This window comes from Neoarius graeffei, chromosome 2 (assembly GCF_027579695.1).
Source record: "Neoarius graeffei isolate fNeoGra1 chromosome 2, fNeoGra1.pri, whole genome shotgun sequence".
Taxonomy (NCBI): domain Eukaryota; kingdom Metazoa; phylum Chordata; class Actinopteri; order Siluriformes; family Ariidae; genus Neoarius; species Neoarius graeffei.
This window is the reverse complement of record NC_083570.1, coordinates 98,758,310-98,784,037: the sequence shown is the minus strand read 5'-3', so window position 1 is coordinate 98,784,037 and position 25,728 is coordinate 98,758,310. Positions and strand designations below refer to the sequence as shown.

Here is a 25,728-nt window from a genome sequence, read left to right as displayed (position 1 = left end):
ATCATTCTGGGACAAGTTAATCTTGGTTTAATCTGTCCAAAGAATATTGTTCCAAACTTGACAAGCTTTCTAGCAAAGCCTAATCTGGCCTTTCTGTTCTTGAGTGTTACCAGTGATTTGCACCTTGAGGTAACTCCTCTGTATTTACATTTATGAAAATTATGAAAATTGGGTCACTGTGCAAATACTTATGGACCAGACTGTATATCATTTAGGGCTTTTTTTCCCTTTTCATTTTCATGTCATTTCCTTTTTTCGTTTTTTAATATAGGGTCTTTTAAGCACTTCCTCTTTCATTTTATTTTTACTTTGTCATGCTTTAATCACTGGCTCGTGGATCAGCCTTACTCATTCCCATCACACTCATCCTTAAATAGCCCAGACTTTCACATTATCATTGCGAAATCTCGCTTTATCAGCAATGCCACTAAGTCTTTGTTCTCATGCTCCAGGATTTCCCAGGTTTTACTTTGATAGTTTTTTTTTTTAACTTGATCTCTGCTTCTTCTTCATTTCACCTGTTTGCTGATTTCCAATTTTCTGCCTGAATAATGTTCCTGATTATAGATTTGTTTTATAAGTGTGTCTGGCAGTGTACTCTGACCTGCACTTGCATCCAAACTCATATGCTGTATTATCCATCACTTCATTCTTTGTATTTATAGATATAATTTTAGATTTCATTTCATTCTATTTCCTCCAACTTATAGCTCCAACAAAATGCAAAGTAATACATAATCAAGAGTTACCAGACTTAAAATGGACAGACATGCTAGCTGTCTAAATGCCCATTCTTAGTCTGGGTTAGCTATCTAAGAACATGTAAGAACAAATCGGCTTGGTTATCTGTATAATGCAAACTTTAGCAGAATGAGGTTTCATGTTGAAGAAGTCATCTACAGTATGTTTATAAAAAAATATATTTTGTGTTTCTATTTTCATGTAAAGGTATAACCTGTGAAGCACAGGAGAGATGGAAAGCATTTCAGAGCCTGGAGGTAAGACATAAATAACAACCTCGCTGAAAAATCCAGGTTGATCTGACCAGCTTCCATCTGGTCAAGCTGGATTTTTTAACAAGGAAGTTAGTGGGTTAGATGGAATGAAACATGAATGGTAACTGGTAACAGAAATGACAAATAAAAATTTCTCTGCTTCTCTCAGTTTATTTTGCCCCCATGTACAGTGATGAGGAAGGTAAGCGAGGCAAAAAAAAAATCCCCAAGGATCACTGTTGGTGAATTACAAGAAAAAGTAAAATCTTGGGGTTTCCAAGTCTCCCAAACCACCATCAGATGCCACCTCCATGCCAACAGATTATTTGGAAGGTTTTCCAGAAAAAAAAAGCCTTTTCTGTCAGTTAACCACAAACAAAAGCACCTGAAGTTTGTAAAACTCTATGACAACTTTGACTGGAATCGTGTTCTCTGGTCTGATGGAACAAAAATGGAGCTTTTTGCCAATAAACATTCAAGGTGGGTTTGGCCTAAAAAGAAGAATGGCTATAATGAAAAGAACCCAATCCCAACTGTAAAATATGGTGGAAGTTCTGTCACGTTTTGGGGCTGTTTTTCCTCCAAAGGCCCTGGAGACCTTGTTAGGGTCCATGGCATCATGGACTCCATGAAATACCAGGACATTTTAAATAAGAATCTGTCTGCCTCTGAGAGGAAACTAAAACTGGGTCGTCATGGATCTTCCAGCAGGACAATGACCCGATGTCCAAATCAACATAAAAATGGTTCATTGAGCACAGAATCAATCTTCTTCCCTGGCCATCTCAGTCCCCTGAGCTGAAGAGGAGAGAACACAAGAGAGGGCCGAGGACCCTGGATGATCTAGAGAGATTGTGTAAAGAGGAATGGTCTCAGATGCCCTGCTCTGTATCTCCAACCTTATAAAATTATATAGGAGAGACTCAGTGCTGTTTTCCTGGAGGTTGTAATAAAGTATTAAACGTAGGGGTGAAAATAATAGTGGCTCATGTGATCCATCCATTATCTGTAGCCGCTTATCCTGTCCTACAGGGCTGCAGGCAAGCTGGAGCCTATCCCAGCTGACTATGGGCAAGAGGCGGGGTACACCCTGGACAAGTCACCAGGTCATCATAGGGCTGACACATACAACCATTCACACCTATGGTCAATTTGAGCCACCAATTAGCCTAACCTGCCTGCCTTTGGGGGAAACCACGGGGAGAACATGCAAACTCCACACAGTTTGGGTTCAAGCCCTTGCCAGCTGGTCCTGGGATTGAGCTCTCACCAGCTGCTGGGCTTGAACCCAGGACCTTCTTGCTGTGAGGCAGGACTGCCTTGGCTCATACGTTTTTGTTGAAAACACTTTTTCTTGATAAAGGATTTGTTTTTCTCTGAATAACTTTATTTCCATTAAAGGTTTGATGATTTTTTTTTCAGTGTAAGATGAAGCGACTTCACCAAAAGGTGGATTTGTTTCTAACCCTTTTTACTAATCTTTACAAGTCGAAATGTTATAGGAGAAACTCAGTGCTGTTTTCCTGGAGGTTGTAATAAAGTATTAAACGTAGGGGTGAAAATAATAGTGGCTCATATGATCCATCCATTATCTGTAGTCGCTTTATCCTGTTCTACAGGGCCGCAGGTAAGCTGGAGCCTATCCCAGCTGACTATGGGCGAGAGGCGGGGTGCACCCTGGACAAGTCGCCAGGTCATCACAGGGCTGACACATACAACCATTCACATCTACGGTCAATTTGAGCCACCAATTAGCCTAACCTGCCTGCCTTTGGGGGAAACCACGCAAACTCCACACAGCTTGGGTTCAAGCCCTCCTGGCGAAGGCTTGAACCCAGGACCTTCTTGCTGTGAGGCAACACCGCCCCGGCTCATACGTTTTTGTTGAAAACACTTTTTCTTGATAAAGGATTTGCTTTTCTCTGAATAACTTTATTTCCATTAAAGGTTTGATGATGGGGCGGCACGGTGGTGTAGTGGTTAGCGCTGTTGCCTCATAGCAAGAAGGTCCTGGGTTCGAGCCCCGGGGCCAGCGAGGGTCTTTCTGTGTGGAGTTTGCGTGGGTTTCCTCCGGGTGCTCCGGTTTCCCCCAAAGACATGCAGGTTAGGTTAACTGGTGACTCTAAATTGATCGTAGGTGTGAGTGTGAATGGTTGTCTGTGTCTATGTGTCAGCCCTGTGATGACCTGGCGACTTGTCCAGGGTGTACCCCGCCTTTCGCCCGTAGTTAGCTGGGATAGGCTCCAGCTTGCCTGCAACCCTGTAGAAGGATAAAGCGGCTAGAGATAATGAGATGAGGTTTGATGATTTTTTTTTCAGTGTAAGATGAAGCGACTTCACCAAAAGGTGGATTTGTTTCTAACCCTTTTTACTAATCTTTACAAGTGGAAGGGAATTAATCCACAGTCAGTCTGTGTCTAAATGCTATAACATACACTACTGTTCAAAAGTTTGGGGTCACCCAGACAATTTTTTGTGTTTTCCATGAAAAGTCACACTTTTATTTCCCACCATAAGTTGTAAAATGAATAGAAAATCTAGTCAAGACATTTTTCTGGCCATTTTGAGCATTTAATCGACCCCACAAATGTGATGCTCCAGAAACTCAATCTGCTCAAAGGAAGGTCAGTTTTATAGCTTCTCTAAAGAGCTCAACTGTTTTCAGCTGCGCTAACATGATTGTACAAGGGTTTTCTAATCATCCATTAGCCTTCTGAGGCAATGAGCAAACACATTGTACCATTAGAACACTGGAGTGAGAGTTGCTGGAAATGGGCCTCTATACACCTATGGAGATATTGCACCAAAAACCAGACATTTGCAGCTAGAATAGTCATTTACCACATTAGCAATGTATAGAGTGGATTTCTGATTAGTTTAAAGTGATCTTCATTGAAAAGAACAGTGCTTTTCTTTCAAAAATAAGGACATTTCAAAGTGACCCAAGCTTTTGAACAGTAGTGTGAGTATAATGTGGTCCCTGAGTGCTGCTGGGTCGGTGTAAGAGTGCCTGGGAGTTGCATGTAGCTCGAGCTGATTTAACTTCACCACGGTGTTACGCAACGTTGCGTCGTTTCCGTAGCAACCAGCGGCCCTCCTCGACGCACGAGAGCGCTTCCAGCCAATCAGCACGGCGCTTTCCAGCTGATGCAAGAAGCCACAGCGTAATAAATACTGCACGAGCGCAGCAAAGCCGCACATCTCAGCTTCTAGAATGTTCGAGAGCAGAGTGAAGGGACGGTTTATGGTCGAGGCGGCCGGAGAAATCTCAGAGTTTAGGAAAGAAACGACGCTAAAATGGTCTATAGTCAGGCTTTGGTGTTTGGATACGGCTTGTCGGCGGGTTCTGAAGAGGATAACCTAGCAGGCGGGATGTGGAGGAAGGTGCTGCAGCACTTCAGAGCTGCTAAAGAACCCAGTGGGCACCTGAAGAAGGCGAACAGCTCCTCGAGTAAGTGTAGAAAAGTGTCGTAAAAGCCCTTGTTTACTTTTAGCTAATAAAAAATGGTTGGTCTTAATTTTCATAGCGTTTTTTTTTTTTTTAAACATTGGAGACTGAAAGTGGGAAGTAGGACCTATTTTTATGACTTTTATTTTTTAAGTACTGGTTATAGGGACTCCCTAAAGTGAATGACAGTTAGTGATTTGAACAATAAATGGTCCCTTGTCATTCAGATTCTTATAAATGGAATAACGATTGAAATGTAGGTGGAATGACATGCTTTCAGCTCATGAAATGGAATGACATACTTTTAGGTTATGTTATCAGTGATATCCCCTTTTACAAATGGAATGACAGTGTTTTTAGGTGGAATGACATACTTTGAGGCAATGTTATCAGTGATATCACCTATAACCTAACCCTAGAAACAATGTCATTCCATTTGTTAATTTGATATCACTGCCTCAAAGTATGTCATTCCACCTAGAAACCTTATTCCATTTGTAAAAGGTGATATCACTGACAACATTAGCTCAAAGTAAGTCAATACATATAGAAACCCTGTCATTCCATTTGTAAAAGCTGATATCCCACCAAGCACCCACTTCTCTTATCCTAGGGAGGTCTAAAACTAAAGATTTCAATCGTTATTCCATTTGTAAGAATCCGAATGACAAGGGACCATTTATTGTTCAAATTTACTACCTGTCATTCCATTTCATGCGTCATTCACTTTTAGGGAGTCCTTGGTTAGACCACGAAATAAAAACCGCCCACTTTCTGAATTGAAGTTTATTCTTAATATAAATGAGTGGGTTTTTGTTTCTCTTTTTTTTAATTAGTAAGCTACCTGGTAAAGTTCTGTTCTAGCTCTGGTCTGTTGTGCGCATGCGCAGTATTGATTCCGGCTGTCATCAGTGGTGTAGAAAAGTGTCGGAAAAGCCCTTATTTATTTTTAGCTAAAAAAAAAATGGTTGATCTTAATTTTAATAGCGGTTTTTTTTTTTTTAAACATTGGAGACTGAAAGTGGGAAGTAGGACTTTTTTTTTTAAGTACTGGTTATACCACGAAATAAGAACCGCCCACTTTCTGAATTGAAGTTTATTCTTAATATAAATTAGTGGGTTTTTGTTTTTTCCCCCTTTTTTTTTTTTTTTTTAAATTAGTAAGCTACCTGGTAAATATGTACTTGAGTTCTGTTCTAGCTCTGGGTTGTTGTGCGCATGCGCAGTATGGATTCCGGCGTCATCAGTGGTGGACTCAGCCAATCGCAAGCTAAAAATCACATTTAACACTTATTATCTTCAATATCAAAAGGCTTGACTAAATAAACTTGGTTGTTTATTGTAGCCCTGTGATAGCTCTATTTACCATGCAAAAAAAAAAAAATTTGGTTATAACGTTATTTTTGGTGAATGTATGGCAATGTGTGTCATATTTAGCAAAATTACTCATGTCATTTAGAAAAAGTGCTTTTTTGGCCACAGGTAGCTCCAAAAGGGATGCACTTCCATCATTCTTTACACCATAAAACAAATTTGGTTCCATATCATTGGAAACATAGTTAAGTTTTAATGTTGAATGCCAGTAAGTTTTCAGACTATTTTGATCAAATTACTAAGTAATTGTGTCAAAAAAAAAAGTCCTCTCCGAGACAGCTAATTTTTCAATATAAAATAACATGTATCAAATTATTATTTTCATCCTAAAATGTGGTCAAGATATTGGGACATAAATATTAGAGACAACTAACAAAGCTTACAGCCTTATATTTAAAAGCACTATGGAAGTAGTGGAGTCTGAATTGTCAAAAAAATTTCCTCTCCGAGAATCACTTCATTTGTTTCTCCCAGCCCTGCTTAAAGCTACACTTAATCTTATAGCAGATTACACAAAACTACCATACACGTCAAAAAATTACCTGAAATCTGTTCTTTAACTTGTCCTTCACTTAAACTGGTACAAGAACCAGTTTGAATCAATTTGAATTTTGGACCCCTGTGACACCAAACTTTGTATCCTGATTGTAAAACAACCCATAAGCGATATGCAAACAATATTGCATGCTATCAAACCAAATGAATGAAAACTGGTCAAAGGGAATAGAACATGTGTTTTTACTCCAGTGTTCTGTACGGATCCATCCATCAATCATCCGTAGCCGCCTGTCCTGTTCTACAGGGTTGCAGGCAAGCTGGAGCTGGACAAGTCATCAACAACCAACCATTCTACAGTCAGTCAATTTAGCCTAACCTGCAATATGCAAACAATATTGCATGCTAACCTGGGCTTATCCGGTTTTTAACCATGTTGACTTAGTTTGTTTGGTCCACGGCAGGTGTCAGTTATCCGCGTGATCTTCGTGAGACTTCGAAACGTGAAGTGTCAGCCAAGTGTCAGTGCCGCCATTTTGAAAACTGTTTTCCAAACGAAGTATTGCACAAAAACAAGTTTAAATGACAATTACTGCCTACAAACTTTCCTGGTTGCTATCAAAACAAACAACTTCCAGCTTGATTACATCAGCATTCGCATGTCTTCTGACAACGTTGGCAGATGTTGGTCACTTTGATTTCCGCTGTACGTTTTACTTCCGTCCTACGATGTCTCGCACAGGTCTCAACAAATCTCGTTTACGGCCATCGCTTTGACACATGGACTGACTTCATAACTTGCTATAGCAGTAACAACAGCTATCAAAATGCATTCCTATAATTAATAAAATTAGAGAATTTTGATAATTTGCCTTCAGTTCTCCTTTAAACCCACCCTGCTGACCTCTGCAGTCTGTGTGCGCACATGAATACTTGTAGTTTGCTTAAAATTATTACTTTTTTAAAAAAGTACTCAAGCTAAGTAAGGGTTGTAGTGTTTATACATATTGCAGAGAGTGCAAATTGTTCAAATTTTAAATACCTTGTTGGACCTGCATGATCACCAAAACTAAATCCCTGACTTTTGGCGCTTGGATAAGTCCAAATTAAAAAAGATGCAGTAAAAACCTCTCTGTGCCATCACTGATGTAGCCTTTATGTGTTTATTCCTGAAATGGCAAATATGTTGTCTGGTGGCTCTAGAGCCAAGTTTGTGTTCATACCTGGGACAATTTAGCATGCACAGCCTGTGTAAAACCACTCTGCAGCCAGACTTGTTTGCTTGTTTGACTGTCTTGGATTGTAACCTGTACAGCATGGACACATTCAGGATGCAGCCTTTTAAAGCATCTCCTCCTTTCCTTCTCACAGGTCTGGAGTCTGAGTGCAGCCTGGAGGACGATGACCTAGAAGCAAGTATCCAGCAGCAGCAGGATTTGGCTGTGCAGCTTGAAAAGTGTCTCGTGATGGCAAAAGCTTCGGTTCTGCAGTGCAGCGAGCTTCTGGTGCCGTCTCGCATGAGCACGCGTGTAGCCAGAGATGTTCTCCGTGCTTCAGAGCCCGAGCCATGCGGTTTGAGAGGCGCGCTCATTCACGTCTTCGCTGAGACCCAGGCGGGTTTACAGAAGGTGGGCACGGTGACCCCGGAGCACAGCCTCACACCCACCTTCGAGCTGTCGGTGGTGTTCCGGGTCGACTTGCACCGCTGGCTGCCGTTAAAGCACCTGCTCGGCTCCGACGGAGTCCTGCGGCTCCGACCCGAGTATCGGCTCATCAAAAGGAAGCTGTACTCCTCTGCCAGCCCGACAGTGATTGAGTTGTAAATGTGGGAGTGGTGTGTAGTGGAGAGGGGAGCAGGGAACTGGATCACTTCTTCTTGTGTCTTAGACTGTTACAAGCCATTTTGCACTTTCGACTCACTTGCTGTGAAATTATTTATTACTCTTCCTACAGGAATTTGTTACTTTTTTTTGCAGACTACTGCAGTGTTTAGTGTGTATGAACGAGTGAATTATTTCCTTTTAAAGAATGTCTGTCTGTTTTGAGGGGTATGATGTGAACACTTTCAGATGCACTGCGTGGGTAGAAATGTATTTCCCTGGAAAACACTATAATTTAAAAGATTTTATTTATTTTTTTTAAATGTTTCCAGGTGTTAAAGGAGCCAAGCTGGCTTTGTCTCCGAGTAGCAAGGTGTGTGGGGGGGGAATTGGGTGTACATTTTATCCTTGATCCCTCAAGACTAAAGATGATGACAAAAAAAAAAATCTTTGCACTGTATTTGAATGTAAAATTACCTCTTCATGTTAAATAAAAACGAAGTATGCACTAAAGAGTTTGAGGTTTTTCATTAAGTCAAGGTCACTTAATCAGCTAAATATCATACCTGCAAACTCGTCAGAGAAAAAAAGGTGACAGTGTCCGGGGGGCGGATAATGGTGACGCCGACACTGAACTCAAGTAAGTGTTAAGAAATAAAACAATAAAAGAACCAAAACACACATTTTATACTGAAAAACATTTTTTTCCTTCTCTAGCCTGGACAAGGGCTTCACAAACACTCTTACGCACGCAAACACCATGGAGGGAAACTGAAACACTATTTTTCAGTATGTTTTGCATGAATAATGAAAATGAATGAATACTGATGCACGAGTTTTAAAGATCATAGGATGAATCGCAGCTCCCTGTGCGTCTGTTTTGCAACAATGAGACTGTTGCGCAACAGTTTATGTAATCTTGCAATGTTTTACTATCAGTGCGTGATTTATCAGCTTCAATTTGCCACGCTTTGTCACTAGTATATAAACTCTGTATAGTCAGCTGCTTCAGACCACCACTGACCATGGATGCTGCTGCACCAATACCTCCTCGCCGTCTATTGGGATTGCTGAATGTCCGAGTACAACTCCAAGAACTCCAGCGAAGACGTTTGGGCGTGCTGGCATTACTTATCCGTCGTCGACTCTAACCTGACTCATACGTGCACTCGTACCATGGATTCGTTAATTGCACGAGCGCCGCGTGTTCAATCGTCCAATTACCAGATGATTCGCGCCGCACTATCTTACAACACTTGCTTTCATTGCACAACAGTCGCAAGATATATCGCAAGATTTCATGCTTTTGCATTGCACAACGGTCGCTTTAGACGTGCAGGTTTTGCACGACTACTTTTTCATATGCGATTATTTCGGCAACAGTTAACGATCAATATGAAAATGTATCGGTCGCACGAATGTTTGGTCGCTTCTGATCGTGATCCAATTGTGAAACATGCTTTAGCAAACAAATATCTGTTGTTTTAGCTCCAAAAAGGCTGACTTACCTTCAATTACCATCAGAGTTTCCACATTAGGTTCAGGGGTCTCTTAACAAGTGCGAACATAGATGGCAGTGTGTTTCAAGATCCTGAGGCAAAGGCTGAGATTCCGATTGGTCCAGAAAAAATGTCAATTATAAGAATTGTCCAATAATGGCCTATAACATGGCAGCAAGCCCACCCCCCTCTCTTGACAGGCGCGAGCTCAGTTGAGATTACGATCGGCCCAGATGCCGCCCCCCCAAAAAAAACTCTCCGGTTCTACACGATTCACGTGAATGACCCAATTGACAATGAAAAAGGTGACTGTCGCCAAAAAGCGACAAGTTTGCAGGTATGAAATATATAGTTGTGCTCATAAGTTTACATACCTTGGCAGAATTTTTGCTTTCTTGGATTTTTTTCAGAGAATATGAACTCCCCCCCCCCACTCATGGTTAGTGGTTGGGTGAAGCCATTTATTGATAACCTTGTTTTCTATTTTTAAATCATAATAATGACAAAAAACATCCAAATGACCCTGGTCAAAAGTTTACATACCCCAGTTCTTAATACCGTGTATTGCCCCCTCTAACATCAATGGCAGCCTGAAGTCTTTTGTGGTAGTCATGGATGAGGCTCTTTATTTTCTCAGATGGTAAAGCTGCCCATTCTTCTTGGCAAAAAGCCTCCAGTTCCTGTAAATTCCTGGGCTGTCTTGCATGAACTGCGTGCTTGAGATCTCCCCAGAGTGGCTCAATGATATTGAGGTCAGGAGACTGAGATGGCCACTCCAGAACCTTCACTTTGTTCTGCTGTAGCCAATGACAGGTCGACTTGGCCTTGTGTTTTGGATTGCTGTCATGTTGGAACGTCCAAGTACATCCCATGCGCAGCCTCCGGGCTGATGAGTGCAAATTTGCCTCTGGTATTTGCTGATAACGTGCTGCATTCATCTTTCCTTCAACTCTGACCAAGTTTCCTGTGCCTTTGTAGCTCACACATCCCCAAAACATCAGCGATCCACCTCCATGCTTTACAGTAGGAATGGTGTTCCTTCCATCACAGGCCTTGTTGACACCTCTCCAAATGTAACGTTTATGGTTGTGGCCAAGAAGTTCAATTTTGGTCTCATCACTCCAAATTACCTTGTTCCAGAAGTTTTGAGACTTGTCTCTGTGCTGTTTGGCATAAATTTTTGTTGGTCTACCTGACTGTGGTTTGGTTTTAACAGAGCCCCTGATTTTCCACTTGTTAATCACAGTTTGAACACTGCTGACAGGCATTATCAACTCTGTGGATATCTTTTTGCATCCCTTTCCTGTTTTATACAGTTCAGCTACCTTTTCCTGTAGATCCGTTGACAATTCTTTTGCTTTCCCCATGACTCAGAATCCAGAAACGTCAGTGGCTGGATGAAAGATGCAAGAGTCTGTCTGGATCCCAGAAACTCACTCAGCTTTTATGCACACACACTGATTACAAGCAAACAGATCACAGGTGAGGACGTTACCTTTAGTAGCCATTCAAACCCATTTGTGTCAACTTCTGTGCATGTTATCAGGCCAAAATCACCAGGGTATGTGAACTTTTGATCAGGGTCATTTGGGTAGATTCTGTTATGATTTAAAAAGAGAAAACACAGTCGTTTGACAAATGGTTTCACCCAACCACTAAGCATGAGTGGAAAAGATGTTTTTGTGTTATCATTCATATTCTCTGAAAAATGGTCAAAGACTCATAGATTCTGCCAGGGTATGTAAACTTATGAGCACAACTGTACATGGCACATCAAAGCCAAACTATCTTTTGACCAAGTTTATGTAACAGCTCTTGTGCTTGATCATCACTTCAGAAGGTTTCCCCGTAGTCAAATTTTGCATCTTTAGTCATGTGCGCAAGTTTTAATATTGCACAACAGGACTGTCACATGAATGCTGACAAATGTATAAAAAGGCTTATTAAGAAAAAGCCATGGCAAGTGTTTGGAAATGGTGTTTTTTTTTTTTTTTTAAAAACTACTAGCATAAACGAAACTGAGCACTAATTTATTAAATTATATGCTGCTTGATAAGTTCACTGTAAGGCCATCCTTAAAAAAAAATCCGTTTCCTGTCCACCGGGTGAGCAAAAAAAATTTCAGTCAGGAGGGAGGGATTTTTTTTTTATATGTATATGGATGGATAAGAAATCGCAATGCTGTGTTTGCTTTTTCTTTCAGTACTTTTTTATTACAAAAGCAGACACATTTAATAAAATGACAGTTTAATCAACTGAAACTTGTACAAGAACTTTAAGTTAGCATTTTAAATGCTGACTGCAACATTTGCAAAACTTTTACAAAGGTACTTAAAATGTCCGACACACGGACTTTTTGTAGTTCTAAATCGAGCGTTAGGCCTAGTTCGGATGAAATTACACTATTAAAATGATCACTGAATGATTTGTTTTTCTGAATCTTTACTATTTTGTTGTTCGCTAGAATACCATTTTGCGATTTCACACTTAAGCAAATGTTTGAAAACTCCGGATCTCCTTCCTTCATGGTGGCTGCCATTTTTCTGTGCCGCACGGCGCATGTGCAGAGCTGATTCCATTCTATATTCTGTGCTGAATGCAGGGCTTTCCACAAGCGCCGGCTGCCAGACACACAATTAAGTCCAGCCGGCTACTTTAATGACTGTTATTTTTGTAGCCCACAGGCTCTAAATATTAATTTTCGATTTTAATAAAATTAAATGTTTATCTAACGGACTGACAATAATGTCAAACTGAACTGCACTCATTTAAGTTGTGATTCGCGCTGTTTGTACCGATAATAACCACAAACTCCCCGCCGACTTCGTTGATGAAGGGAGAGTAACTCATCCGCGGCCCCGACATGTGGTGTGTGCGCGCGCACTCGGCGGAGGCAGTAGTGTGTCAGAGGGAACAGAAGCAGAGATAACGCTTATTTTGTCTCCGGTAAACCAGTCTTCTCTCGTTCAGTTACGTGCTGGCATCAAAAGACACCGTTGGTTGTAAATGAAGCCAAACTGAGTGGTTGGAGTGTATTTTCATACACAAATGGAGAAATGTTCGCCGAGTGTGTAACTGTGTAGCCGCCACTGCAGACCGTTGTCGTTGTTAATTCATAGCATGCTCAGCTGCGTGAATGTGTCATGCACCGAAAATAAGAGATTTACAAGCCAGGAACGCCTCATGATGCAATACGCAAGAAAAGAAAGAAGATTTACTGCCATTTTACTTTGTATCTGAGTAAAGTGAATAAATAAATGGTCTGTGGAAAATACATTTAATCCTGGGAACTGCGTGCACAGGAGTTTATTTTGTGTTTACCCCCACTCCGGCTACTTATTTGTCATGGCTGGCTAGTATGAGCCTTAGTGGAAAGCCCTGGGAATGCGCAAATGTCAAGTTCGATTTTAGATTTACGAACCCGAAAAAAATGTCGAAAAACCCGGGGGCGTTGTGGCTCAGGTGGATAAGGCGCCACACCATAAATCCGGGAACCCGGTTTCGATTCCGACCCGAGGTCATTTCCTGATCCCTCCCCGTCTCTCTCTTGCTCATTTCCTGTCTCTACACTGTCCTACCCAATAAAGGTGAAAAAAGCCCAAAAAATATCTTTTAAAAAAAAAATGTCGAAAAACCAGCGTTAAAAAAAAAAATTTCAACCGCACAAACGGCACTCACCTGGCCGGTGGACGGGAAACAGAACATTTTTTAATAATGTCCTAACTACATCTTTTCATCTACTCCTTCAACATGAATGCACGCACAACCCACTGATCAGATTTCTAAAGATTTATTAACTCACATAAATTAAGACAAGTAGAAAAGGTTCATTTACATTTTTTTCCCTCCCTTAATATAGAAAGTTTCCTTTACAAGTTGTCTCTCGTGCACACCTACAGAAGTTTAAACTATGTAGACTACAGGACTCAAACTTTTCACACAATGTTTGTCACTGGAGGACACTATTACTGTAGGAACATCTGTACATTCGTCATGCAATTATCCAATCAGCCAATCAAGAGCTTCAGTTAACATTCAAATCAAACATGAGACTGGGGGGGGGGAATGATCTCAGACTTCGACTGAAGCATGGGTCTGAGTATTTCAGAATACCCATGCACTGTCCAAAGAAAGCGATGGGAGGACAACACATCACAGAATGGACAGGCCTGAAACGCAACACCCTGAGAAAGGCAGAACAGAGCGAGAGGAACAGAGGGAACTGGTTGCCAGGTCTTCAGTGGTGCCCCGATGGTCATCCGAACTACAGATGAGATGAGATTTCAGAAACCGCAGATTGGCAAAATGGTGTAAAAACAGTCCGTGAGCAGCAGATCTATAGGTGGAAACACCTTATCAAGCTCAGAGGAGAATGGTCCAAGGGCTTGGGTTAACAGGAAGGCTTGGTAACTCGAATCATCACTCTTTGCAATTGTGTTGAGCAGAAAAGCATCTCGGAACACACAACCCATCAGCTAAGAACACCGAGGCTACAGCAGGCACCAAATCTGGACAGCTGAAAAACATCTCATGATCTGATTGGTCAGTCATGCTGCTGATTGGATAACTCCATGAACGTTCTTAATACAGGGCTGGTGAGGGTATATTGCTACCCAAATCTTCATCCTTTAAAACAGTTCAGGTATTTACAAATGAAATGGAATGATGATAAGTGATTCCAGTTGTCTAAGCTGGCAGTGTTCAGCTACACGGTTTAACAGATTACACGCTATAGCACGTCACACGGTGTCCTAAACCACAGCTCCGAGACTGCACGACGACTAAATTATAAGCTATGCTGAGCTCACTCGGGCTTGCTTTATTTATTTATTTTTCCTGCTGAACCTTTTTTTCTTTCTTAGTGCTGAATTTGTGTCTAATCTAGCTCAGTTTATTTCTGATTCAGCAACGCCGACATCAGCTTTAGAAACAACGTCCTTTTCTCTCTAACAAGACCAGTGGCAGTGCGTCCTGGAAAAGCCCGTACTGCTGATAGCATGACTAATCTCACACACATCTATCCAGTTCCACAAACCAAGATGATGAAGCTTCAACGTCTAAACGTTCCTCATTTTGAAGCTGACGCATGCAGCTGTCGAGTCTCAGGACTGAGACACACTGAGGAACGTTCACATACAGATCGGAGATGGACGGTTATGATCATGAGCAGTCCCACCCCCCCAAAAAAAAAAAAAAACAACAAAACCCCCTTGTCCTCTACGGTCGCATTAGCAGAACAGACAGCCGTTCACGTTCTACGTGCGCGTTATTGTAATTTCAATAACAATAAGTAAATTCAGATTTTTTTTCTTGCGTTTCTATGCAAATGAAGCTGTAAAGCAACAAATCCAAATGACTACCTCGGACCAATCCTATCCTAGCTGGAACGAGTCCCCGACTTTGATGGAAAACGGAAGAAAAACTAAGCTACCAAGTCTTCATCTTCTCCTCGTATCCATCCTGTCGTGACATTAGAGAGGCATTATGAAGAAAAATAAAGCTTGGAAGGAAGTAGTAGGGATCACTGGGGCCTGAGGGAGTGAGTGCGTGGACACCGCTAGTACAGTTATCTTGTCTTGCTTTGCTAATCTGCCAACGAAGCGAATACGAACCTGAGCATGTAACGGAAACCGGGCGGCACAAGAATGAGTGCGCTAGCTAATTTGTTTTTTACAAAAGCTTTAGAAGCCATGGATCACGATTACTGCTTTTCACAAGAGACGAAATATAAACATGCGAGCGACTTGTTTCTGGCTAGGATAGACTGGTACCAAAATTCAAAAAAAGTGCTTATTTAAGGAGTTAAAGGCATTTTTGAGACAAAGTCAGCAAACAGTCTTATTTTGTCAATTTGGGTGTGCCGAATTCAAATCTGCAATATGCCGAGCTCTATCTGACCTCTAGAGGTCATTGAACTTTGGGCCTGTAAACGTCTCAGCTGAACCCAGTTTCTCAGCTTTCTAAGGAATGAAATGTACTAAAATGATTAATGAAGTGAGCAAATGGCCTTGTTTGTTAAATGTTTGGGTGCTGAATTCATTTTTCATTTGTAAAACGACATATGACCTCTGATAACCTCAAGGTCATTAAACTTGGCCTATAGGCCTATGCATTTAACGGCATTTTTAAACTGACTTTACTCCCCCAAAAAGAATATGAACAGACAAAAAACAAATAGAAAGGAACAAATACAACATTAAATGCCAGTCCGTGTACATGTGACTTACTTTTCACAATGAGAATGCCTCGGCGATCACCTTACATAACATTGCATTACATTTAGCGGTTATTGTTTATACAAAGCTACTGAAAAAAGGGCAGATTCAGCAGCATACAAAATGTGGGGGCATACAGGGTATACAGGTTAATCAGGGTTAGTGTATATGAGAGTTTTTTTCTTTGTTGTTTGTTTTAAACGGGGTAAAGCCTTTACAAAAAACAAACAACAAAGAAAAAAACTCTCATATACACTAACCCTGATTAAGCTGTATACCCTGTATGCCCCCACATTTTGTATGCTGCTGAATCTGTCCTTTTTTCAGTAGCTTTGTATAAACAATAACCGCTAAATGCAATGTAATGTTATGTAAGGTGATCGCCTAGGCATTCTCATTGTGAAAAGTAAGTCACATGTACACGGACTGGCATTTAAAGTTGTATTTGTTCCTTTCTATTTGTTTTTTGTCTGTTCATATTCTTTTTGGGGGAGTAAAGTCAGTTTAAAAATGCCGTTAAATGCATAGGCCTATAGGCCAAGTTTAATGACCTTGAGGTTATCAGAGGTCATATGTCATTTTACAAATGAAAAATGAATTCAGCACCCAAACATTTAACAAACAAGGCCATTTGCTCACTTCATTAATCATTTTAGTACATTTCATTCCTTAGAAAGCTGAGAAACTGGGTTCAGCTGAGACGTTTACAGACCCAAAGTTCAATGACCTCTAGAGGTCAACAGAGGTCAGATAGAGCTCGGCATATTGCAGATTTGAATTCGGCACACCCAAATTGACAAAATAAGACTGTTTGCCGACTTTGTCTCAAAAATGCCTTTGGGTGTCACAATTCTGGATTTTGGTACCAGTCTAGGATAATAGATTATCGAGATCTATTACACACACACAGGTCCAGGTTCATTCTGGGTGTGTCCGAGTGCGAGTGTGTATGTGAGAGAGTGAGAGACAGAGATAGATATCGGTCCTTAAGGCCATGTGGACTTTGTTCATTTCTTCATCTTCATATCAGCCTCGATGGCACTACGGCGCCCCCTGGTGCCTCCGTCCTGGAAGAACAGAACAAGCAAAGATGTGAGGAGGGCGTGAACAGGAATACGAGCTTCTCTGCTGACAAAATGAACTATTTGCTTTTATTCTATCCACATTCACCGGATATGAGCAAATCGCGCACTCTGATTGGCTACTCTACTACTAGGATATCAGCTCATATACCGTGAAAAGAGAAAACACAAAATGGCAGAGCGCGTTGCTGAGCCGACCGAGGACGAAATAAAAACTCTACTTGAAAACAAAACCCCAAAAATCATCATCAAGTATTTAAAAGAAACGGGAATAGCTAAAACAATATAGTTCCCCCCCCAATATCGCCTGTTCCACACTCCAGCCCAGTCGGTGGCGGTATTGCACCTTTAAGTTGGTTTGCCAACCGCCAAAAAATGATGAAGAAAACCCTAAAAAAAAAGAAAAAAGTATTTGACGGCAAGAACGTATTTTTATTACTTTTCAAGAATTATCGTCATCATTACATTTTTCACAAACTGCTCCTGTTATTTCGCCGGTTTGTTTACATTCGAAGCGGAAATGATTTTGTCGGACGTTTTGTGTAAAGTCTTGATTTATCGAATTTGCAAACAAAAAAACCAAAAATGCTCCCTTTCTCAAAATCCAGTGAACGTGGATAGAATAAAACAGTTATTCCACTCAATCTCGTCGTACATGGCTTATAGCCGACTTGGTGCTACGTGCCTATCAGCTCATGTACGACTCGATTACGTGGAATAACTCTTAATTAGTCATGACACACCAGACTGTACATACTGCACCCGACAAAGAAAGAAAGGAGGCTGAAATATTTTCTTATTCAAATCAAACATAACTTGCTGCTTAGTTCTGTTACAAGTAAGCCAAAGAATGGAAATCAAATTTGTGTAAATTAATTATTATCTATGTGATCTGAGCACATCTCCATTCAGTCCTATTACAACAGGAGAAAATAGAGGTGTGTGTGTGTGTGTGTGTGTGTGTGTGTGTGTGTGTGTGTGTTACCCCTTTTCCACCAAATCAGTTCCAGGGCTGGTTCGGGGCTGGTGCTGGTTCACAACTCGTTCAACTTGCGAGCCAGCTGAGAACCAGTTTGCTTTTCCATAGCTCGCGGTGCTAAGCGGAGCCACGTTATTATGTCGCTGTATACGTCAGTTACGTCGCTACGTTTGCATAAACCTTGGCGCGAATATCGAAGCAAAAACACGGAAGAAGAAGCAGCAGCAACAACAACAATAATAATAATGGATGACTTCGCGTTTGTACAGCTGCTGCTTCTTGTCGCTTAAAAATGGCGATCTTTCGCGGTCTTGTTATTGTTGTTGGTCTTAACAACTCCGCCCCCCGCTGACGTAAGCGGTTCTTTCCTCTGGCCCAGCAGAGAGCTGGTGCTAGCCTGGAACCGGTTTTTCTGGCCCCAGAGCCAGTTCTTTGTCGGTGGAAACAGAAAACCCGGTTCCAAACTAAGCACTGGCCCCGAACCAGCCCTGGAACTGCTTTGGTGGAAAAGGGGCATATGTGTGTGTGTGTGTGTGTGTGTGTGTGAGAGAGCAAGAGAGAGAGAGAGAGCAGCAGAAAGACAGGCCTTAAGAAGGCAGAGAGAAAAGCTCTGAGCTGGATACTTACAAAGAGAGAGAGAAGGAAAGCAGGAGAGGCCATGGGGAGACTGTCCTGTAGGAGGACAAACAGCAGTGAGAAAGAGATTCCTACACACACACACACACACACACACACACACACACACACACACACACACACACACACGCGCACACACACACACACCTATGCAACTCACAACAGACAGCGTTCAGCCTACAAAGATTCATAAAACTACAGACAGACAGTTAAAGCAGAGTAAAGCACAAAACAGCTTTTATAGCAACAAGGAACTTTTCCGTCGGCGGATTTATTGAGTAAAAGCGCTACTGGCTTTAGAGCAGTTCGCATCCCGACACAGTGCTTCGTTAAATCTGTAACATTCACCGTTTTGAGAAGTTAATCATCACTCATAAATAACGCGAGTTGGCTAGCTTGTTGCTAAGATCCCCACGACTGTCTGCCGTGCTACAATTTCAGTCCAGAACGTTGCATGAATATTCGAAGGTCAGTAAGGTTGAAGAGAACTAGGAGCCACTCAGGCCTGTAACTCTAAAAGTGTGGTTTTTCAAGGAGCTTTTTAGGAGCTTGACGTGCTTGAACAGAGTTAGAAAGACGTGCTTTCACGAGCAGTGCTTTCCCCAAAGCGCGGATGTGCGACATCAGCACCGCGTTATCACTTGCACACCAAAAAGGAGAAAAAAAAAAAAAATTGAACAACGCAGAGTATTTTCCGCACCTAAATATCTCCTATTCCCCTCTGAAAATGAGTAATAACTATAGAAACAAGATATTGTAACATACAGGTCTAGATGATCCTGGTGCTCAACCCAGAAGTGAAAATAAAGGGTTTCGCTGCGTAAACTGACTGCCATTCACAACCAGACATAAAACCGTGGTCTATGCACTGGTCACTAGATGGCACTGTTGTGCGAGTTGACTTCGATTCTGTTCCGGGTGCTATACTGCAGGCTTTTGCGTGAGCCTGTCGCGTTTCAGGTCTGTAGTTGACAGCCGTATTGCTAATACTCTAATTTCAGCTCCTATATTGTTCATTATTATCCATACGGGCCACTTTTTCCACAGAATAAAAACACGTGTTCTATTCCCTTCTAGTGGGTTTACTGATGGCATGCAATATCATCATATCGCCCATCCCCCATGTATTACGCCGCTCTCCTCAATGGAGAATGAGCGTGCAATATTGTTATAATATTGCACGTTGTCAAGACAACACGACGTCACACGTCACAGCTCATGCGAAGATCCAGTGACAAAACTTTTCTGCTGCGCATGCGCACGATCATGTCTTTGTCAGCCGGGAAAGAGAGAAGACGGGGTTAATTCAGTGCTCGGTTTAAGCACTAAATAAATAAACTGAAAACTGAAACTAAAGACGCGTTGAACACCTGAAAGGCTACCAAAACTTCATTATATATTCTTCACGCATATTTGCAAGGGAAAAACAAACCAACGGACATCGAAAAACTGGAAGAGAGACACGTCGGAGATATAACATTTCTGCACTAGTGAGCGACTGTGACAGTTTGTAAACGAACATGGCCGTGAGGTTTGCTTCGTTAAAAGCGGAAGAGTTTGAGAGAATTGTGGCTGCCAGGTCACGCCGTCGTATGTGGTTGTCGATGTTGATTTTAAAAGTAACTAAATAAATTATACAGGGAAAATAATAATAATAGGCTTGATTGTGCTAGCATTGGCCTTCGCCAACACTACACTGGCTAGAAGGTAACTGGACTGTCGCGCTAACAGCACCGAGTTGCGGGTAAGCTCGCGCTGGCCTTCGAGAAGGCTGATATGAAGCGAGTGTGTACGTGTAGTAATAATAATAATGGCTTTTTTCATGGTATATCAGATATATTCCATTCAACTAGCATGATACTGAATGAGCTGAAGACGAGTAGCTGAATGTAGTAATATCAGCAGCGCTTGCTGTGTGTTAAGCGTCCATCCATTTACATAGTAAACTGCAAATTTTCCATCGCCATGTACCGACATAAAAAGTATGTTCAGCATTTTATAGGAAAAAAACTGAATTTTCAGAATATGCACTCAGATTTGCACATTACTTTTGACACGGCGATCTTTTTCCTGAACGTTGATGGTGAAACCGTTGGGTGCGGCCATGTTGGATTTTGGTCGAAAGCCGATGATGTGCCACACCTAGACTCTAGCTCGCTTTCTACTGGTCGGCACTGGCAGACTGAAATCGATACCAGAGGTCGGGAACAATCATGACCCCGGCGGGCCTTTTCGCGGTAATTTCTGTCAAACCGGAAGCCAACCAGAGACAGCAGAAGTTCTAGTCACGGTCAATGGATGTGCATCCTTCTACGGAAAACAATAAAAATATTGGATTCTGGAGGATAGAGAAAAAAAGAGAAGGTCCAGGGAGGTTAATCATATTGTTTTGAAGAAGAGGGTGGCACGGTGGTGTAGTGGTTAGCGCTGTCGCCTCACAGCAAGAAGGTCCGGGTTCAAGCCCCGTGGCCGGCGAGGGCCTTTCTGTGTGGAGTTTGCATGTTCTCCCCGTGTCCGCGTGGGTTTCCTCCGGGTGCTCCGGTTTCCCCCACAGTCCAAAGACATGCAGGTTAGGTTAACTGGTGACTCTAAATTGACCGTAGGTGTGAATGTGAGTGTGAATGGTTGTCTGTGTCTATGTGTCAGCCCTGTGATGACCTGGCGACTTGTCCAGGGTGTACCCCGCCTTTCGCCCGTAGTCAGCTGGGATAGGCTCCAGCTTGCCTGTGACCCTGTAGGACAGGATAAAGTGGCTAGAGATAATGAGATGAGTTTTGAAGAAGTCACATTTGATTAGAAACATGTCATACATAGCACTTTTGAGCTCCACCTTCTGAAAAGTAACGTGTGGAACTGTGCTGCCACCTTTTGCCTTGTTGTGCCCTCACATGCAATAAAGAGCGTTTGTATGGCAGTTCGGCGAGTTGTACAGAAGAGAATACAGCCAGAGAGGACAGATTTAATACTTTAAAAGGAATCTATGTAGATTGTTATCCTTAATGATCTTTATTTGGGTTTGAATGATTCGGTACGATGGCCAGCAAAGTACCGACAATCAACAGTTCTGGTCGTGGCATTGCTCAGTTGTTGAAATGGATTTGAGTAGGTTACGCCATCTCACTATGCAAATAAATTTCAAAATAAATTAAAAATACTGGAGCAAAAGGTTATTTTTAAACTCTGAGCAATTGATAGATGTTTTGGGCACAAGAATAGCTCGTGAAGATGCTTTCCTTTACTTTCTCGAGATGGATGTACCGTATTTTTGGGACTATAAGGCGCACTTAAAATCCTTAAATTTTCTCAAAAATTAACAGTGCGCCTTATAATCCAGCGCGCCTTATGTATGATTACTTCTTGTGCTTACTGACCGATTTTATGTGGTACAATGCGCTCGAAAATTTGTCGAAATGTGCAAGTACGACTTTGGTAAGCAACGAAGCCGCTCCGCTCAATGGATATTCGGAGCATTACGGTACGCTGTGTGACCCCTGAGCAGTCTACAAGACTGCCTGACTGTAATGTCTAAACTAGAAGTGCATTCATGTAACGCAGCCCGGGCCCGGAGTACACGCTAGCAACAATAAACCAATCAGAGAACAGTATTTAGTACGCTTACCCCCACCACTTTTTATATGCAATACGTACTGTGCTTCATTATATTATGGTACATTTGTGTGTATGTAAAAGGACCTCCAAAATGGCACCTGTTAAGAGGCATGCTTACGAAGCGGGTTTCAAACTCCAAGCTATCAGCTACGCAGCAGAACATGGGAATAGAGCAGCCGCGAAAGAATTCAACATCAATGAATCAATGGTACGGAAGTGGAGGAAGCAAGAAGATGAATTGCGCCAAGTAAAGAAGACCAAACAGAGCTTCCGCGGGAACAAAGCGAGATGGCCACAGTTAGAGGACAAAATTGAACAGTGGGTTATTGAACAGAGAACAGCAGGAAGAAGCGTCTCTACAGTCTACCATCTACCGGTATTTGTTATTACAACTGAGTGGAATAAAGTTTGATTTACCGGACTGTGTTGTTTTGCTTAATGTAGAGGTCTGCGCGGGACAGAATTTTCAGTCCCACTCCCGCCCGCTCCCGCATTGTGCAGTCCCGCTCCCGCAAAGAATTATGATTTTCAGTCCCGCTCCCGCCCGCAAATCCCGCATGATGCAGACGTTCGCGTTATTTCTCACAAAAGTTCTTGTCATTGGCTTGGGGAATTAAACATGCTGAGCTTAGCTGAGCTCTCCACTGACCGATCCTTCACCTAGCGCACGGAGCGAGGGTGCGCGTTGCCAGACGGCATGCGCAGCTGAGGCTTTACAGAGATACCCATTCGGAAACGTACGCGAGATTAGACCACATCCGCAAATTTAGGCATCTTAAAATGTTTTTATTAATGCCAAATAAAATATCCAGCACAAATTATATATGATAGACATAAATTAATCATTTATAAATTTTATTTTAAACACGTTTTTAGTTAGCGGGACTGTAGCTCATCACCTCTCCTGCCCGCTCCTGCATTGTGCACTCCCCCTCCCGCCCGCAATGAGCTTTCAAAATTTGTCCCGCGCCGCACTGCTTTGCGTCGGGTCCCGCGGGACTCCCGCGGGAGTGCAGGGCTCTAGCTTAATGCGCCTTACAATCCGGTGCGCCTTATGTGTGAACACAGACACATTAATTCACAGTGCGCCAAATAATCCGGTGCGCCTCATCGCCCGAAAAATACGGTATATTGCTGGAAGCGGCCAAATAAGGCTGACGGAAAAAATAAAATAGAATTCCAAAAAACAGCTGTAACTTTTGTTCTATTTAACATCGGGGGAAAATAAAACCAGTTTTGAATTCAGAACTTCATACTGTTTCTTTGGCTATCCTGCACTCCTTGATCACAACTCGATTTAAAAATGGCCTGTCATTGTTACTGAATGGAATATATCTGATATACCACAGAAAAAAAGCAAGCCAATATTATTATTATTATTATTATTATTATACATTCCTTTCGGGTGTTCATTGCGTCTTTCCCTTTCAAAATCTTCCGTATTTAATGACGCCAACCTGGCTGCTATGTTTGTTTCCAAATTGTCCCAGTCGTTCGCGAGTGCGGAAGTTTTACGTCTCCGACGTATGACGTCATGTTGTCTTGACAACCACGCAATATCGTAAACCATATTCAGCGCTCATTCTCCATTGCATAGAGTGACGTAATACACATAGGATAAGCGATATGCTAACAATATCGCATGCTCTCAAACCAAATGAATGAAACCTGCTAGAAGGGAATAGAACACGTTTTTATTCCATCAAAAAAGTGTCCTGTATGTGTAATAATTCCCGATATTTCACTGCAGTGAGGTCACTCCCAGTGTTTTCCCACTGACTAGACAGATGCGTGTTGTCAAAATGGCGAACCAGTTCAAAATTAAAATTCTTTTGATTAACTTGCGTGGGGGTTTTTTTGTGTGGAAGTGTCCATATAATATAAAGAACATTACGTGGTGGTGTGAGGATATTAAGTTTATCTTCTCACGTTGGAAATATTTTCACTTGCTCACTTCGCTCACTCATGATCTATACATTCACCACTCGAAGATAAACGTCATCTCTTTGCGTGACCATGTAATCCTCTCTCTCGTATATAAATAAATGACGCATCATCATCAGAAAGCACCTGAACGAATGAATGAAGTCCCGGCTAGCGTGAACTGAAAAGACTGGAATCCACAACAGGTTAAAGAAATATGATGGGTTAGGTGTTTGAAAACGTGTGTCAACCTAAAGATAACTTGATAAAAAAAAAAGAATAAAAAACAGTCATAAGGAGTACAGAAACCACAGCTACACATGCAGCAGGTTTTTTTTTGGGGAAAAAAAAAAGTTACAGTTGTGGTCAGAAGTTTACATACAGTGACATGAATGCCATGGCAATATTTGGGCTTTCAGTAAATTTCTTTGAACTGTTCTTTTTCTGTGGCAGAATGATTGTACAGCGTACAGCTTTAATTAAAAAAAAACCAAAACAAACAAACTAGAATTTGGTGCACAAGTTGTCATTTTCTTTGGGTTTTCTGAACTCAAGACAGAGTCAAAATTATACATAAAGGGACAAAAATGTACATACACTCACTTCGATGATTAATTCAGAGGTGCTGAAACTTCCAAAATGTCTCTTATCTTGCCAAGACCGAGGTCTCTTAACTTCCTGTTAGTGATCATGATTGACTACAGCTGGTAGCTTCTCTGGGCCTTCATAAAAAGGGTTTGTTTACAGCACTCACTGGATTGACCAACACAGTAAAATAGGAAAGTCCAAGGAGCTCAGTGCAGATCTGAGAAAGAGGATCGCAGATATACACAGCTCCGGAATGTCTCTTAGAGCCATTTCTAAACAACTGCAAATTCCAAGATCAGTTCAAACAATTGTATGCAAGTTATTGTGAGGCGTAGTCACTTTGCCAAGCCACTTTGCTTCAAGAAAACCCAAACTGTCACCCTCAGCTGAAAGGAAATCGGTTTGGATGGTCAGGAACAACCTGGGAACCACCATGGCACAACCCTGCCATGAACTCGAAGCTGATGGATCACTGTCTACAGTTCAGATCACCATGGACTAAGAGGCTGCTATCCAAGAAATAACCCCCTGCTCCAAAACTGACACCTTCAAGCTTAACTAAAGTTTGAAGCTGACCACACGGACAAAGAAAAAGCCTTCTGGAGGATAGCTGTATGGTCAGATGAGACAAAGATTGAGTTGCTTGGCCACAATGACCACCATGTACAGAGGGACACTGTACCAGCTGGTGGTGGTGATAGGATCATCATGCTCTGGGGCTGTTTTGCTGCCAGTGGAACTGGTTCATTGCACAAAGTGGATGGAATAATGAAGGAGGAGGACTACCTCAGAATTCTTCAGCATAAACCATCAGAAACTTGAACACGACTTGGGACTTACAACAGGACACTGAACCCAAACACGCATCAGAGCTGGTTGTGGAGGATAAAGCAGGCTAACATTAAGCTGAAAACAAGTCCTGACTTCAACCCTGTTGAAAATATATGGACCGTGCTAATAAGTCGAGTCCATGTCAAGAAAAAAAAAAAATTGAACTCTAGCAATGCTACCATGAAGAGTCGTGAAATATCCAACCAGAATTCTGCCAGAAGCTTGTTCATCTCA

At 41.9% G+C, this 25,728-nt stretch overlaps 2 protein-coding genes across 7 annotated transcripts in view; one reads left to right on the top strand and one right to left on the bottom strand.

Annotated features, from left to right (window-relative positions):
• Positions 1 to 4,178: 4,178 nt before the first annotated feature.
• Positions 4,179 to 8,645, top strand: si:ch211-39i2.2 (DNA damage-inducible transcript 4-like protein-like). The gene is made up of 2 exons (XM_060915265.1): positions 4,179 to 4,446; positions 7,684 to 8,645. Exons 1-2 carry the CDS (start codon positions 4,293 to 4,295, stop codon positions 8,133 to 8,135), a joined length of 606 nt encoding a protein of 201 aa, XP_060771248.1. The 5' UTR covers positions 4,179 to 4,292; the 3' UTR covers positions 8,136 to 8,645.
• An 8,018-nt stretch (positions 8,646 to 16,663) lies between these two features.
• The window catches only part of brd8b (bromodomain containing 8b), a 94,182-nt gene continuing 85,117 nt past the window's right edge, over positions 16,664 to 25,728 (bottom strand). For 5 of the 6 annotated variants that reach the window (XM_060915258.1, XM_060915260.1, XM_060915263.1 and 2 more), the window contains 2 exons: positions 18,535 to 18,579; positions 16,664 to 16,913 (listed from right to left, as the gene is read on the bottom strand). In XM_060915258.1, coding sequence (XP_060771241.1) covers positions 16,854 to 16,913; positions 18,535 to 18,579 — 105 coding nt within the window. In that variant the 3' untranslated portion in view covers positions 16,664 to 16,853. The remainder of the gene's footprint in view (positions 16,914 to 18,534; positions 18,580 to 25,728) is intronic. The other variant, XM_060915262.1, reaches the window with a different exon arrangement.